The 17,318-nt window shown below is 44.4% G+C and overlaps 1 protein-coding gene across 2 annotated transcripts in view; it reads right to left on the reverse strand.

Moving 5' to 3' along the window:
• PIAS4 (protein inhibitor of activated STAT 4) overlaps window positions 1–17,318 on the reverse strand; it is a 61,204-nt gene that overhangs the window by 19,440 nt on the left and 24,446 nt on the right. For both annotated transcript variants that reach the window (XM_087893474.1, XM_087893477.1), the window contains exons 3-4: window positions 8,076–8,160; window positions 4,291–4,332 (exon numbers count right to left, since the gene is read on the reverse strand). In XM_087893474.1, coding sequence (XP_087749600.1) covers window positions 4,291–4,332; window positions 8,076–8,160 — 127 coding nt within the window. The remainder of the gene's footprint in view (window positions 1–4,290; window positions 4,333–8,075; window positions 8,161–17,318) is intronic.

The following is a 17,318-nucleotide window of genomic DNA, read 5'->3' on the forward strand; positions in this document are numbered from 1 at the left end:
TTAAAAAATATTTTAACTTTTGTGTACAAATGTTTTTATTTTGGCTGTTCACCGCCCTGAGTCTGAAAGGAGAAGGGCGGTATACAAATCTAATAAAAGATAAAGATTCATCATATGTTTTATCCTACAGGCCCTTTATCATCTTAGTTGCTCTTCTCTGCACTCTTTCTAGAGTCTCTACATCTTTTTTATACCATGGTGACCAGGATTGGATGCAGTTTTCCAAATCTGCACTACTCGCCAGCTTGCACACCCATCCCAATCTAGTCTCCCTCTGCTGTCATCCCTGGCTTGACTTTACCGTTCTTCAAACTTGACTTACGGGAGAAAGCAAGGAGTGCCTCCTTCCTCCTCCTCCTCCCAGATAAGGAAGGATAAAGAAGATTTAATGAAAAACAGGACTTGCATTCCTTTTCTGGGAGTGTTGGTGAGCGACTAGAGGCAGGGTGCTCAAACCTGATTTTTATATCAAGAGTTCCTACAGAACAATCTGTAGAGATTCACAGTCATCCAAGGTCACGGTTGTCCCAGGGGTGAAATGCTCCCAATCCGGTAGCGATGGAGGCAGGTGGTTTGGAGAACCGGTAGCAAAAATCCCTACCCCACTCCCCATGCCCAGCTGAGCCTCACAATCATCAGAGGCTTTTTTTTTTTTTACTTTTAAAAGCATTTTTTCTACAACCTCTTCCGTGGAGAAAATGCTTTTAAAAGTAAAAAAAAAGCCTCTGATGATCGCGCGGCTCAGCTGGGATCGTCAAAGGCTTTTAAAAGAAAAAAACCCTCTGCCAATCAGGCAACTCAGCTGGGATGGTCAGAAGAGGTTGTAGAAAAAAATGGTTTTAAAAGTAAAAAAAAAAAACAATTGGCCACGCCCACCCAGTCTCATTACCCCCCCCCCAAGCCATGCCCACAGAACCGGTAGTAACAAATTTTAGATTTCACCACTGGGTTGTCCCAAATGTGCTTTTTTCAGGAGGCAACTGAACTTTCTGGTTTTTTTCCCTTAGAAGGCGTTTCGCTCCTCATCCAAGAATTCAAATTCAATTCAAACCTTTATCGTCAGAGTACAACATGGGTGCTATGAGATTGGCTGAGCCTCCCTTCATGCAATCCCCCCCCCTCCCAACACAATACGACTCACGGCGAAAGACAAAAGGAGAAGAAGAAGCAAAAAATCCCTATCCCACTGAATCCTGCTAACAAACACCCAATCCTATTGCATCATGTGGACCAGGGACGAAATTCACTTACCTTCGCTACCGGTTTGCAAATGTGAGCGCACGCTCGCTCGCTCGAGCCTCCTCCACACATGCGCAGGGAGTCAAAAATGGGATGTGATGATGTCCGGGCAGGTGGGCGGAGCCTCCCCACCGCTGGCGCTACCAGTTCACTAGAGCCTGAATTTCATCCCTGATGGGAATTTATTGCATGTTGCGCCGGCCCCCGCAAGTCAACCGTACTATCTTGTTGTAGTTATTTTTCATTCAAGAGTCTGACAGCCGAAGAATTTAAAATTGTTCCTCAGCCTGTTTGTGCGGCTGCCTATGCTTCTAGATCTCCTTCCCAATGGCAGGAGAATAAAGACGATCTCTACATGGGGCTCCCTTTGAGGAGCACCCAGAGGAGCACCCGGAGCGCCCCTTGAGGAGGAGCTTCTAGATCTTCCCGACGTCAGGAGAATAAAGACGATCTCTACATGGGGCTCCCCTTGAGGAGCACCCCTTGAGGAGCACCCGGAGGCTCCAACTAGTCCAGAATGCGGCCGCGCAGGTGATTACGGGAGCGACATGGCGCTCCCATATAACACCTCTCCTGCGCGAGCTGCACTGGCTCCCGGTGATCTTCCGGGTGCGCTTCAAGGTGTTGGTTCTCACCTTTAAAGCGCTCCATGGCTTAGGGCCAGGGTATTTACGAGACCGCCTTCTGCTATCGATAACCTCCCACCGGCCAATACGCTCTCACAGAGAGGGCCTCCTCAGGGTGCCATCGGTCAAGCAATGTTGGCTGGCGGCCCCCAGGGGGAGAGCCTTCTCTGTGGGGGCACCTGCCCTGTGGAATGAGCTTCCCCCCGGAATACGACTGATCCCGGATCTCCGCACTTTCCGTAAGGCCCTGAAGACGTTTTTATTTCAGCAAGCCGGCCTAGCCTTATTAGGTTTTTTATGGGTTAGTTTTTAATTGTATAGCTTTGGGGTTTTAAATTGGGGGCCGATTGATTTAATTTATTTTAGCTATCTTAACTTTTATATTGTATGTATTTTAATTTCGGCTGTTCACCGCCCTGAGTCCCTAGGGGGAGAAGGGCGGTATATAAATTCAAATATAAATAAATAAATAAATAAAAGAAGGGCTGACCAGGGTGTGAGTCGTCCCTGAGGATTTTCCTCCCTCTTCTAAGGCAGTGAGTCCTAGCAATCTCGTCTAGTGGTTTCAGGGAGCAGCCCACGATGTTTAGTGATGCGCTCACCACCCTCCGAAGTGTTTTTGTATCCGCGGCTGTCAAGCCAACATACGACACCGTAACGCACTGAGTGAGGACGCTTTCTATGGTGGACCGGTAAAAGGTGGTCACCAGTTGTTGTTCCACTTTGCTTTTTTTTTGCAAGACTCTAAGGAAGTGGAGTCTCTGTTGGGCCTTTCTGGCCACCTGGATCGTGTTGATCTTCCAGGTGAGGTCTTCGCTGAGATGGACTCCCAGGAATTTAAAGGAGGAAACTCTCCAAAGTTTCCAAGAAAAGTTAAGAGCCGAGGTGGCGCAGCGATTAGAGTGCTGTACTGCAGCTACTTCAGCTGACTGCTAGTTCGGCAGATCAGTGGATCAAACCTCACCGGCTCAAGGTTGACTCAGCCTTCCATCCTTCCGAGGTGGGTAAAATGAGGACCCAGATTGTTGGGGGGCAATATGCTATTTAGTATACTGTCTTTGGTGTAAGCCGCCCAGAGTCCTCGGAGAATAGGTGGCATAGAAATATTATTATTATCATTATATTATTATTATTATTATTATTATTATTATTATTATTATTATTATATTATTATTATTATTATTATTATTATTATTATTATTATTATTATTATTATTATTATATATAATAATAATAATAATAATAATAATAATAATAATAATAATAATAATAATAATAATAATAATAATAATACACAAAGGGCTACCCCGCTATTTAGAAATTCTAAATTTACCGGATTTGAACATTTTGACACTACAAAAACCACCTTACTCGGAACAGCTTACATCCTCCGACGATACCTTAACAGTTCCTTGGTTAGGACTCGAGCTGCTGAGCTATTAACCAGCCTCAAAGGCTGTGAATCTCACTAAATATTAAATAATAATAATAATAATAATAATAATAATAATAATAATAATAATAATAATAAAAAAAATAAGAAGCTTCTTCAGCTCTGACAGGATAGTGGGGAACGGAAGGATTTATATTCCTTGCAGACAAGAGCACGACCCTCTAAAAGGATGCAAATGTCCAGCTGTCTGCAAGGAATATAAATCCTTCCATTCCCCACTATCCTGTCAGAGCTGGAGAAGCTTCTTGGATGAGAAGCGAAACAGAAAAACAAGAAAGTCCACTTGCCTCCTGAAAAAAAGCACCTTTGGGACGTAGAGAACAATTAAATCTGAACTCAATTCACCCCCTGTATTCTCTAAAAATTTAGAGTTTTGACTCCTGCCTGGAGAAGGGAGCTGGATTTGAAGACCTCCAAGGTCCCTTCCGGCCCCGGGATTCTATGATTCAATTTCAGGTCAAGGCTGCCCCCTGGGGGCCGGAAAGGTGTCAGGAATGCTTCCAAATCCATTTGTCTTGGGCAAATGTGGCCCTTTTACAACCTGTGGACTTCAACTCCCAGAATTCCTGAGACAGCCAAGCTGGATGACCTGGATGACTGAAAATCTCCATAGAGCAGGGGTGGGCAAATGTGGCCCTTTTACAACCTGTGGACTTCAACTCCCAGAATTCCTGAGACAGCCTGCTCTATGGAGATTCTCAGTCATCCAGGTCACCCAAGAAGCTTCTGGATGAGAAGCGAAAGGTCTTCAAAGAAAAACCAAAAAGTCCAGTTGCCTCTTGGGAAAAAAGCACCTTTGGGATAACCGTGACCTGGATGGCTGAGAATCTCCAAAGTATTTGACTGGCAAACACACCTTTTGCAACGCTTTGGCTCCTGCTTGCACCCCTGCCTTGTTTAAATCCCTTCCCTTCCCTCCACCCCCATCCCTGGTTTCTAAGGAAAGAGGGTTAATTAGCACCTTTAGCTTACCTGAGGACAACCTGGACTGATCTCACGCCCGGCTGCAACTCCCTGTCGAATGACAAGAGCACACGCAGATCAAGACCAGAAAAACCACAAGCGATTTAGGCAGATTGGGGGGGGGGGGGGGGGGAAGGAAAAAAAACAACAACCAAGTAACTGAAGGAGTAGATCTGACTTGGGTTTTCCCGAGCTGACAATTCTTCGGTCATGCCCTAAAACCCTTCCAAGACTGAGTGGCTGTGGCTCCCGGCATCCCGATATAGTCAGTTGACTCCATCACTGACTATTGGGGGTGAGTCTTTGGCCCCCACTGAAAGGGCTCGCAATCTGGGAGTCCTCCTGGATAGGCAGCTGTCCTTGGAGGAACATCTGACAGCTGTAACCAGGGGGACCTTTTGTCAGGTTTGCCTGATTCGCCAGTTGAGGCCCTTTCTTGATCGGGATTCCCTGTGCACAGTCACTCACGCCCTCGTCACCTCTCGCCTGGACTACTGCAATGCTCTCTACATGGAGCTCCCCTTGAAGAGCACCCGGAGGCTCCAGCTGGTCCAGAATGCATCAGCGCGGGTAGTGATGGGAGCAGCATGGCGCTCCCATGTAACACCGCTCCTGCGCGAGCTGCACTGGCTCCCGGTGGTCTTCCGGGTGCGCTTCAAGGTGTTGGTTATCACCTTTAAAGCGCTCCATGGCATCGGGCCTAGCTATCTTCGAGACCGCCTGCTGCTACCGACGACCTCCCATTGTCCCGTGCGCTCCCACAGAGAGGGCCTCCTCGGGGTGCCATCAGCCAATCAATGTAGGCTGGTGACCCCCAGGGGGAGGGCCTTCTCTGTGGGGGCACCTGCCCTCTGGAATCAGTTGCCCCCAGAGATAAGGAGAATCCAAGACCTTAGTGCCTTCCGCCGTGCCCTTAAAACCCACTTTTTCTAGCAAGCCGGGCTGGCTTAAGAAGAAATTTTAAATGTTTTAATTGGTTTGTATTTTTAATTTTGGGCCAAATTTATATATATTTTAATTGTTTTTAATATTTGTATTTCATGTTTTTTAATTCTGGCTGTATACTGCCCTGAGTCCTCAGGGAGAAGGGCGGTATATAAATTTAAAAATAAAAATAAATAAAAAAATAATAAAAAATAAATAAAATGCACCCTTTCCTAGACAGGGATGCCCTCCGTACATGCTCTCGTCATCTCTCGTTTGGATTACTGCAATGCCCTCTACATGGGGCTGCCCTTGTGGTGCACCCGGAGGCTCCAACTGGTCCAGAATGCGGCCGCGTGGGTTGTTACGGGGGCTTCCCGTTACTCCCGTGTTACACCTCTCCTGCGCGAGCTGCACTGGTTACCGGTGGTCCTTCGGATCTGCTTCAAGGTGCTGGTTCTTACCTATAAAGCCCTTCATGGCATGGGCCCGGGGTACTTACAGGATCACCTTCTGCCTGCCTCCAACCGCCCAGTGCGCTCACATAGGACTGCCCTCCTCCGGGTGCCGTCGGCCAGACAATGTCGGCTGATGGCGCCCAGGATGAGGGCGTTCTCTGTGAGCGCACCGACCCTTTGGAATGATTTACCCACTGGGCTCCGGATGGTCCCCGACTGTCAAATTTCGATGTCATCTCAAATAAACTGCACTCCCAAACAATTCATCTTTGCTGAAATATTCCATTTATTGAGTACGACAGATCTGGCCCCCGACTTCGTTGTAGCCGATACTAACCCTCTGACCCCCAAATCCTTCCCTTCCCCAGATAATATCCCCCTTTCCCTTCCCCAATTCTCATCTCCTTATTGGCCATCTTCCAAGTCAGTCTCCCCAGCTTCTGACCTCAGCCCACAGGAATGTCCCCCTCCCATCCCATCTCCTAGGGGATATTATCTACAGAGAAAATAAGTAGGTGAAAAGTCAAGCCTCGTCTCCTCCTTTTTATGGCAGCATCAGAATGCTGACACCGACCTCCACTCTTTCCGCGGTGACCTGAAGACATGGCTTTTCCAACAAATTTGCTGATCTGATGGGAGCTTTTAACTTTAATCCTTTGGGGATTTTAATTGAGTATTTTAGTCGTAACTTTACTGTTTTATTGTTTTATCTTTGTGAGCCGACCCGAGTCCTTCGGGAGAAGGGCGGCATATAAGTATAAATAAACTAAACTAAACTAAAATCCCAGATTAGAGCCCCCCCCACACACACACACATACACACAACACACAAGGAGAGATGACCCATCTGCCACACAGCCTGTGATTTGGAAGGCGTGCAATTAACTTCGAACAGGTTTGGACAAAGAATCGAGCCCGGCTCCAGAGGGATTCCCAAGACAAACGGTGGTGGAAAGCCCCAAAAGGAGACCGCTAAACCCCTCGATCAGGAGGGATGGCAGATGTGCTAAACTGCTTCCCGCTGCAGTGACTCCAAGGCCCATCAGCCACAGCCCGCCGCCCAACAGCGTGAGGATGAGAGAGAGGGGAGTTTCCCGCCACTGACAAAGCCATACGTTCAGTGGAGAGAAATATATTTCACGGATGGGTTAGTCCTCGACTTACGGCCATTATTGAGCCGGTAAAAATCGTGCCGGTTGTTAAGCAAGCCATCATCACATGAGCGCGTCTGATTTTAGGCCCCCTCTTCTGTGGCAGTCGTTAAGTGAACATGGCTGGAAACCATCTTGAATCGTGGTCATGTGATCATGAGGGGCCCCACAAAGATCATATGACCTATCTTCCTTCCCTTTCTTTCTTCCTTCCTTCTTTCTGTGTCACACACTTTTTCTTTCCTTTCTCACACTTTCTCACTTTTTTCTTTCTTTCCTTTCTCCCTTCTTTTTTTCTTCCTTTTCTCTTTCTCTCTTACACACTTTCTTTCTCTTTCTTTCCTTTCTCACATTTTTTCTCACTTTTTTCTTTCCCCCTTTTTTCTTCCTTTTTTTGTTCTCTTTCTCTCACTCTTTCTTCTTTCTCACTTTTTCTCTTTTCCTTTCTTTCCTTTCTTCCTATCTCTTTTTCTTCCTTTCTTCTTTCTTTTCTTTCTCCCTCCCTCCATCTCTCTCTCACTTCCCTTTCTTTCTTCCTTCCTTCTTTCTCTGTCACACTTTTTCTTTCCTTTCTCACACTTTCTCACTTTTTTCTTTCTTTCCTTTCTCCCTTCTTTTTGCTTCCTTTTCTCTTTCTCTCTTACACACTTTCTTTCTCTTTCTTTCCTTTCTCACACTTTTTCTCACTTTTTTCTTTCCCCTTTTTCTTCCTTTTTCTTTTGTTCTCTTTCTCTCACTCTCTCTTTCTTCTTTCTTTCTCACTTTTTCTTTTTCTTTCTTTCCTCTTTCTTCCTATCTCTTTCTTTTCTTCCTTTCTTCTTTCTTTCTTTTCTTTCTCCCTCCTCCCTCCATCTCTCTCTCTCTCCCTTTCAAAACTTCAAAATCCTGGTCGTTTGGGAGTGTCCATTGTGACTTCGAATGGTCGCTAAGCAACTAGTTGTAAGTCAAGGACTACCTGTATGATTGCTGAGGGATACCGACGTAACCATTCGGAATTGGTCTCTTAGGAACAAACACCAGTTAGAGAGAAATCATTCATGCTCCCATTTTCCTGGAGCAACACTGAGGTTGAGAGATTCATCTACGGCAAAGACGGTATTTTTAAAACGAGATGGACTTTGCGCTGCTGCATTGGCTAGTCTGCCACAAGGCACTCAAAAACCTCGCTCAGAATTTTTTTTAAAAAAGAAAATTATTTTATTTTACCGTTCATCACTCCGAGAAGCCTTCGATTTTGCACGGCACTTCGCGAAGAACTTACCTGGAATTCCTGATCAGCTCAACCTGTCGTGGCGTCAGGGCAAACACGCAGGGGCTCTCTTGAAGTTTCTCGTTGTTCTGCGGGACTGGACAGGGAAGGCAAAAAGACGAAGGTCAAGGGGAGGCAATCGGAAGGAGATTGAGAAACCTCACCAATTAGAACCTGAGATTTTTCTATTAGGCCTGATTAAAAAGAACATCCGAAATGACATCAAATACCTACTGCTTCATATAATCACGGCGGCTAGATTAGCGCTAGCACAATTTTGGAAAAGCGACCGACTGCCAACTGACCAGGAATTAATACAAAATATATATACATGCGCAGAAATGGACAAACTAACTTTAGAATTACAGGATAAGGAGGACTCAAAATATTATGCAATATGGAATAGATGGTACCAATGGATAAACCAGGGGAAAGGAAATAGATAGAGATGAAATTTAGAAGAAATTAATATAACTAAAAACAGCACTGTCAGAGGGATAGAATATGAAATATGTTACTGTTTGTATATATGTACATATAATATACTTAATATATGTATATAGAATAATGGAAATTAGTCAATAGGTGAAGTTTATGTACTGTATATGTAAATTTGTTTCTTGATTGAGAGAAACTTGTACGTTGTAAATGTTTTTTTTAACAATCAATAAAGTTCTGTTTTAAAAAAAAAAAAAAAAGAGAAACCTCACCAAAAAGTCACCTCCGTGGATGACCCGAGACCAAGGAGATCTGGCTGAAAGCCCGACTGGTATTTGAGGAAAGAGAACCCATTATGGATTCCTGCGTAGGATCCTATAGAAACAGCTGCCCTTCAGAGGGACTTCCCAAACCAAGAAAATTATCATCCTCAATCGAAGAGAGTATTTGTACTTCATGGTTGATCCTCAGGGCTCTCTGATCTTGGTGGTTTTTCTTGCGGACGTTTCATGACCAAATTGGGTAACACTTTCAGTGCTAGAGGGAGGAGGGGGTTTGTGGAGAGGAGGAGGACTGTGAGGGCTTTGGCACTCTCTGAGCTTGGTTGTTTTCTTGCAGACATTTTATGACCCAACTAAGTAACTTAGTCAGTGCTAGAAAGGGATGGAATTTGTGGAGAGGAAGAGGAGGAGGAGGAGGGAGAGGAGAACGACGACTGTGGGGTCCTTGGCACTCTCTGAGCTTGGTTGTTTTCTTGCAGACGTTTTATGACCCAACTAAGTAACTTAGTCAGTGCTAGAAAGGGATGGAATTTGTGGAGAGGAAGAGGAGGAGGAGGAGGGAGAGGAGAACGACGACTGTGGGGTCCTTGGCGCTCTCTGAGCTTGATTGTTTTCTTGCAGACGTTTTATGACCCAACTAAGTAACTTAGTCAGTGCTAGAAAGGGATGGAATTTGTGGAGAGGAAGAGGAGGAGGAGGAGAGAGAGGAGAACAACGACTGTGGGGTCCTTGGCGCTCTCTGAGCTTGGTTGTTTTCTTGCAGACATTTTATGACCCAACTAAGTAACTTAGTCAGTGCTAGAAAGGGATGGAATTTGTGGAGAGGAAGAGGAGGAGGAGGAGGGAGAGGAGAACGACGACTGTGGGGTCCTTGGCACTCTCTGAGCTTGGTTGTTTTCTTGCAGACGTTTTATGACCCAACTAAGTAACTTAGTCAGTGCTAGAAAGGGATGGAATTTGTGGAGAGGAAGAGGAGGAGGAGGAGGAGGAGGGAGAGGAGAACAACGACTGTGGGGTCCTTGGCGCTCTCTGAGCTTGGTTGTTTTCTTGCAGACGTTTTATGACCCAACTAAGTAACTTAGTCAGTGCTAGAAAGGGATGGAATTTGTGGAGAGGAAGAGGAGGAGGAGGATGGAGAGGAGAACGACGACTGTGGGGTCCTTGGCGCTCTCTGAGCTTGATTGTTTTCTTGCAGACGTTTTATGACCCAACTAAGTAACTTAGTCAGTGCTAGAAAGGGATGGAATTTGTGGAGAGGAAGAGGAGGAGGAGGAGAGAGAGGAGAACAACGACTGTGGGGTCCTTGGCGCTCTCTGAGCTTGGTTGTTTTCTTGCAGACATTTTATGACCCAAATAGGTAACTTAGTCAGTGCTAGAAAGGGATGGAATTTGTGGAGAGGAAGAGGAGGAGGAGGAGGGAGAGGAGAACAACGACTGTGGGGTCCTTGGCGCTCTCTGAGCTTGGTTGTTTTCTTGCAGACATTTTATGACCCAACTAAGTAACTTAGTCAGTGCTAGAAAGGGATGGAATTTGTGGAGAGGAAGAGGAGGAGGAGGAGGGAGAGGAGAACGACGACTGTGGGGTCCTTGGCGCTCTCTGAGCTTGTTTTCTTGCAGACGTTTTATGACCCAACTAAGTAACTTAGTCAGTGCTAGAAAGGGATGGAATTTGTGGAGAGGAGGAGGAGGAGGAGGGAGAGGAGAACGATGACTGTGGGGTCCTTGGCGCTCTCTGAGCTTGGTTGTTTTCTTGTAGATGTTTTATGACCCAACTAGGTAACGTAACCAGTGCTCACTTTTGCTATTGATGATGATGATGTTGGGTCATGAAACATCTGCAAGAAAACAGCCAAGCACCAGAGAGCATCAAGGGCGCCTCAAAATTATCATCAAACTGCAACTGAGGCCGTCCAAACCGGTGATAAGGAAAACATTGACCTTATCTAACTTACTTGCTAGATGAGTCTGATGACCTTGAGAGGAGACAAGGTTTAACACAACTGCCAAACTACCCTCTCAAGGCTTAAAAAAAAAGAAAAAAAGATTGTAAATCCAGGGGATTTTTTGACGGCAAGGAAAAAAAATCCACAACTTTTTTTTTTGCCAGGGACGATGACAAGAACACGAGCATCCTGCCTGCTTTCTCCACTTATAGCTTGTAAGCTCTCCTGCCATTTGCTAAATTTAATGATGTTAATTATGAGGTGTTAATTCACAGCAGGGGCTTCTTACCAAGGCTTCTGCAGCTGTGCTGGAGAGGTTCATCTTAGCAGTTCTAGGAGGAGGAAAGGTTATGTCCGAGCTCGCTAAGAGTGCCTGGGAGAATGGGAATATTGGCCCAGTTTTTTTTTCCGGAGCAGGATTCGATTTATTTGTTTTAAATACGGGTAGGCCTCGAGGTAGGAACACGCCCGAAATTTATGTCACGGAGGGAGATGTTTGTTAAGTGAATGCTTTGCCCCATTTTGCGACCTTTCTTGCCGCCATTGTTAAGTGAATCATTGCAATCATTAATTGTGGATGCTCCAACACTGGAAGTTTTTAAAAGAAGAGATTGGACAATAATTTGGGTGAAATGATGTAGGTTTTCCTGCCCGAGCAGGGGGTTGGACTAGAAGACCTCCAAGGTCTCTTCCAACTGTTCTCTTCTGTGTTTTGTTTTGTTTTGTTTTGATTTGATTTGTTTTGATTTGTTTTTTGTTATGTTTTGTTTTGTTGTGTTGTTTTGCTCCACTCCACTCCGCTCTATTCCTATTCTGCTCTGCTCCTGTTCCTATCCTACCTATCCTGCTCTGCTCCTATTCTGATTCTGCTCTGATCCTGAGTCTATTCTATTCTGTAATTCTATTCTATTCTATTCTATTCTATTCTATTCTATTCTATTCTATTCTATTCTATTCTATTCTATTCTATTCTATTCTATTTCTATCCTATCCTATCCTATCCTATTTCTATTCTATCTATTCTATTCTATTCTATTCTATTCTATTCTATTCTATTCTATTCATTCTATTCTATTTCTATCCTATCCTATCCTATCCTATTTCTATTCTATCCTATTTCTATTCTATTCTATTCTATTCTATTCTATTCTATTCTATTCTATTCTATCTAATTCTAATTCTAATCCTATCCTATCCTATCCTATCCTTATTCTATCCTATCCTATTCTATTCTATTCTATTCTATTCTATTCTATTCTATTCTATTCTATTCTATTCTATTCTATTCTATTCTATTCTATTTCTATCCTATCCTATTTCTATTCTATCCTATTTCTATTCTATCTATTCTATCTATTCTATTCTATTCTATTCCTATTTCTATTCGATTCCGATTCTATTCCTATTCCGCTCCTATTCTGATTCTGATCCTATCCTATCCTTATTCCATATTTTCCATTCTATTCTATTCTCACGGTTGTTAAGTGAATCTGGCTTCCCCCTTTGACTTTGCTTGTCAGAAGGTCGCAAAAGGGGATCACACGGCAACCGTCATAAATATGAGTCAGTTGCCAAGCATCTGAATTTTGATCACGGGACCCTGGGGGAATGCTGCAAAGGCCCTAAGTGTGAAAAACTTAATCCCAAATCACTTTTTTCAGTGCCGTCGTAACTTTGAACTGTCACTAAACAGACCGTTGTAAGTCGAAGACTACCTGTACGGATCAACATATTTATTTTAAAAGTTTCGACGAGGTTGCTACCCGCAGATTGGGACTCTGAGCAACATACATCGATTTTGGTACAATTCTGGGATCTTGCTGCCGAATTGGCAGACGTCTCATTACCAGTCCAGGGAACATCACCAGTGCATGGGGGAGTTCACTGAAAAATATCCTTTCACTTGGCATGAATTATCTGGGATGGTATAAGGACTCCTGCCTTGGGCAAGGGGTTGGGCTAGATACAGGGGTGGGCAAATGTGGCCCTTTTACAACCTGTGGACTTCAACTCCCAAAATTCCTGAGACAGCTTGGCTGTCTCAGGAATTCTGGGAGTTGAAGTCCACAGGTTGTAAAAGGGCCACATTTGCCCACCCCTGAATTAAAAGACCTCCACAGTCCCTTCCAGCCCTAGGATTCTATGATTCTATGACAGGAAGAATTCCTCAAGAATCACTATGGAGCAAGCCATGTGCTATCCAAAGATCGGCGCTGCAGGGAATGCAACGATGGGTGTCAAACTAACAAGGATTTGCCTGGCCTGGGGGGATGCAGTGAAGACCACCTGATTTCACGAACAAGATGAAATTTAATGTGGAGAAAAGCAAAGGTTTTATACCTTGGCAGGAAACAGGGTGCATTTGATTTAAATCGAGTTGATTTAAATCACAATTTAAATCATGATTTAAATCACAATTTAAATCATGATTTAAATCCCTAGTAAAAAGGCTTGATTTAAATCAACTCGATTTAAATCATAATTTTTAAAGAGCAACTGTCATCTCTGCTACTCCTTTGACCCACTGTTGACTCACCGATAGTCCCAGGGTTGCAGAATATACAGCCTCGTGCTACATAACTAAGCTCCATTTCATGCTGAATAAACTAAATTATTTATGTATCTTTAATAGAAAACTATCTTACGATGGATTTTTACCCCAAAAGTTTTTTATTAAAATAAATTCGATAAAAATCAAAAAAATCCAATTTAAATAAAAAAAATCTGATTTTTTTGATTTTTTTTAAAAAAAATCATTGATTTTTATCCACCCTGCCAGGAAAAAATCAAAGGTACAAGGACAGATTAGGCGAAACCTGGCTCCGAAACAGTCCCAGTGGACAATCGCTTAAATATGAGCCAGCAGCCAAAAAAGCCAATACAATCCTTGACTGTTATAAACAGAGGCACAGAATCAAAAATCACGTGAAGTTATTAGTACCGCGTTATAAAGCCTTAGTAAGGCCACACCTGGAATGCCGCATCCAGTTTTGGTCCCCGCGTTACAGAAAAAGATGTTGAGACTTTGGAAAAAGTGCAAAGAAGAGCAACTAAGACGACTGAAGGCCTGGAGACTAAAATATACGAAGAATGGTTTGCAGGATTTGGGTTTGGCTAGTCTAGAGAAAAGAAGGACTAGGGCAGTGATGGTGAACCTTTTTGGCACTCATGCGCGCGCTCATCAGGACCACACTTCGGAAAAGCCAAACTTCCAGGTTCTACCCCGCATGTGCGCCTGACAATCAGCTGGCTGGCGTACATGCGCAGGCCGGTTTTCGGCACATGCGCAGGCCGGTTTTCAGCACTGCCATGCATGCAAAGGGATCGTGTTCCAGAAAAGCCAAACTTCCGGGTTCTGGCAAGCATGCACACCCAACAATCAGCTGGCCGGCACACATGTTTACGCCGTTTTTCTGAACTGCCATGCACGCGAAGAACAGCTGATCATCGTGCCAGAAACCCACAAGACAAACAGGCAAGGCTGCACATGCCAGGCGACTTCGCTTCGCGTGCCACTTTGGGCACGCATGCCATAAATTTGCCATCATGGGACTAGGGGGGACATGAAAGCAGTATTCCAGTATTCCAGACCGCCTTCTGCCACCAATAGCCTCCCACCGGCCAGTACGCTCACACAGAGTGGGCCTCCTCAGGGTGCCGTCCGCCAGACAATGTCGGCTGGCGACCCCCAGGGGGAGAGCCTTCTCTGTGGCGGCGCCCGCCCTCTGGAACAACCTCCCCCCAGAGATACGTACAATAACAGACCTCCGGATTTTTCGTCGGGCCCTGAAAACCCATTTATTTCAACTAGCTGGGCTGGCTTGAGTTAAATTTTAAATTGATTTTAAATTGGGTTGTTTTAATTTACAGCCAAAATATTTAATTATTTTAAACTGTTTTTACATTTTGTATGTTCTGTTTTTTACTTTGGCTGTTCACCGCCCTGAGTCCTATTTGGAGAAGGGCGGTATAGAAATGGAAACAAACAAACAAATAAATAAATAAATAAATTTGAGGGGCTGCCATAAAGAAGAGGGGCTCAACCTATTCTCCAAAGCACCTGAAGGCAGGACAAGAAGTAATAGATGATAGGGTGGGGCAAAAATATTGGACATAATATAAATTTGGACGAACGGGAGATGATTTGGAATAGTAACTATAAATTAACAAAAGCGGCAACATACAAAGAAAACCAATATAAAATGCTATACAGATGGCACCTAGCGCCCGCGAGATTAGCAAAAATCTATCCAAATATCCAAGCCCCAAATGTTGGAAGTGTGGATGTCACCAAGGTACCTTCTTTCACATGTGGTGCTCCTGTCCCGAAGCGAAGAGGTATTGGAGAAAAATTCAAAATTGGCTACAAAAATCAACCAATGAAAAAATTGAATTGATACCTGAAACATTCCTCCTGGGAATACTAAAGACAAAATATGGGAAAAAAAGAAGATATCTAATCATATATATACTCACTGCAGCAAGAATAGCTTACGCCCAATATTGGAAAGGAAAGGACACACCACCAGAGGAACATATTATTCAGAAGGTTCTAGAATGTGCCGAAATGAACAAATTAACATTAGAATTAAATGAGAAAGAAGACTCAGAATACTATACGGTGTGGGATGATTGGTACAGGTGGATTGATAATAGAATAAAGAATAGATAAAAGTTAATATAAATCTTTAGATGCATATGTAAATTATGTTATATTACGATGAAAAGTAAAAGAAGAATCAATCTAACCTGTGTAGGAAAATAACACTGTCTGACTGATTGTACTGTATTGTATTATAATAAATTTCAATAAAAATTTTAAAAAAGAAGCAGCAATGGATGGAAACTAACCAAGGAGAGAAGCAACCTGCAATTCAGGAGAAACTTCCTAACACTGAGAACAATTAACCAGTGGAACTACCTGCCTCCAGAAGTTGTGGATGCTCCATCACTGGAGGATTTTAAGAAGAGACTGGACAGCCATTTATTCTGGAATGGCATAGGATCTCCTGCTTGAGCAGGGGGCTGGACTAGAAGACCTCCAAGGTCCCTTCCAGTTCTATTCTGATTCACTAGCAGACACAAGCCCTGTCCAAACCTTACTTTCGTTTCCTAACACTGAGAACAATTAACCAGTGGAACTACTTGCCTCCAGATGTTGTGGGTGCTTCATCACTGGAGGATTTTAAGAAGAGGACTGGACAGTCATTTATCTGGAATGGCAGAGGACAGTGATGGCAAACCTTTTTGCCGTCGTGTGCCAAAAGCGGGGGGAGCGCAGGGGGGGTCACGCGGGTGTGCACCCACACCCATAATTCAATGCGCCCCGCCCCTCCCCATGCATGCATGCGTGAACCCCCCCTGAACTCACTCCTGCTTTTGGCACATGATGGCACAGTGGGCCCGGTAGGCCCGTATTTCACTCTCCAGAGGCTCCAGAGGCTTTTTTGGAGTCTGGGGAGGATGAAAACAGCCTCCCCCCCCGAGACCCCCTGGAGGCCAGAAACAGCCTGTTTCCTGACTTCTGGTGGACCCGGAAGGCCCGAAAATCAGCTGGCCGGCGTGCACATGTGCGCTGGAGCTAAGCTAGGGCAATAACCTCCCACCAGCCGGTACGCTCCCATAGAGAGGGGCTCCTCCGGGTGCCGTCGGCCAAACAATGTCGACTGGCGGCCCCCAGGGGCAGAGCCTTCTTTGTGGGAGCACCTACGATCTGGAATGAGCTCCCCCCGGAGATACGGAGGATCCCAGATCTGCGCACCTTCCGTCACGCTCTTAAGACTTTTTTATTCCATCAAGCCGGTCTGGCCTAAATCTTTCCCCTTTAAAATGTAAATTTTAATTTGTTTTTTGGATGTTTTAAATTTGTCTCGGCCAAATTGTTTAATTCGGTTTTATTCTGTTTTTAAATTTTGTATTTATGTGTTTTATTCTGTGGCTGTTCACCGCCCTGAGTCCTTCGGGAGTAGGGCGGTATACAAATCCAAGAAATGAATGAAATGAATGAATGAATGAATGCTCGCGTGCCCACAGATATGGCTCCACGTGCCACCTGTGGCAGGTGTGCCATAGGTTCGCCATCATTAACAGACACAGGCTGAGTTAAAACGTTATTTTCATTTCCTGAACAAGCCACAACTGAAGGACAACTCTTCGCAGAGATGGCCAAATTTACTGCTTTGATCCAAGAAAGAAAGAAAAAAGACAATTACTTCTGTTTCTACTTGGAAACCATTTCTGGACTTTGTGCTCGAGGTGGGGTGGGGTGGGAAAATGAAACTTTGATTTTGGGTCTTTTTTTTTTTTTTTAATTTGATTTATATGCCGCCCTTCTCGGGAGACTCAGGGCGGCTTACAATGCGTTAAGCAATAGCCTTCATACTTTTGTATATTTATACAAAATCAGCTTATTGCCCCCACAAACTGGGTCCTCATTTTACCTACCTTAGAAAGGATGGAAGGCTGAGTCGACCTTGAGCCTTGGAGACTTGGAGAGATTCAAACCAGCAGTAAATTGCAGACAGCTGTGTTAATAACAGGGTGCTTAGACCACTGTACTATCAAGGCTCTTACCGATGAGATAGGTTTGTTGT

The sequence above is a fragment of the Pantherophis guttatus genome, chromosome 1 (assembly GCF_059756535.1).
Source record: "Pantherophis guttatus breed Tessera chromosome 1, ASM5975653v1, whole genome shotgun sequence".
Taxonomy (NCBI): Eukaryota; Metazoa; Chordata; class Lepidosauria; order Squamata; family Colubridae; genus Pantherophis; species Pantherophis guttatus.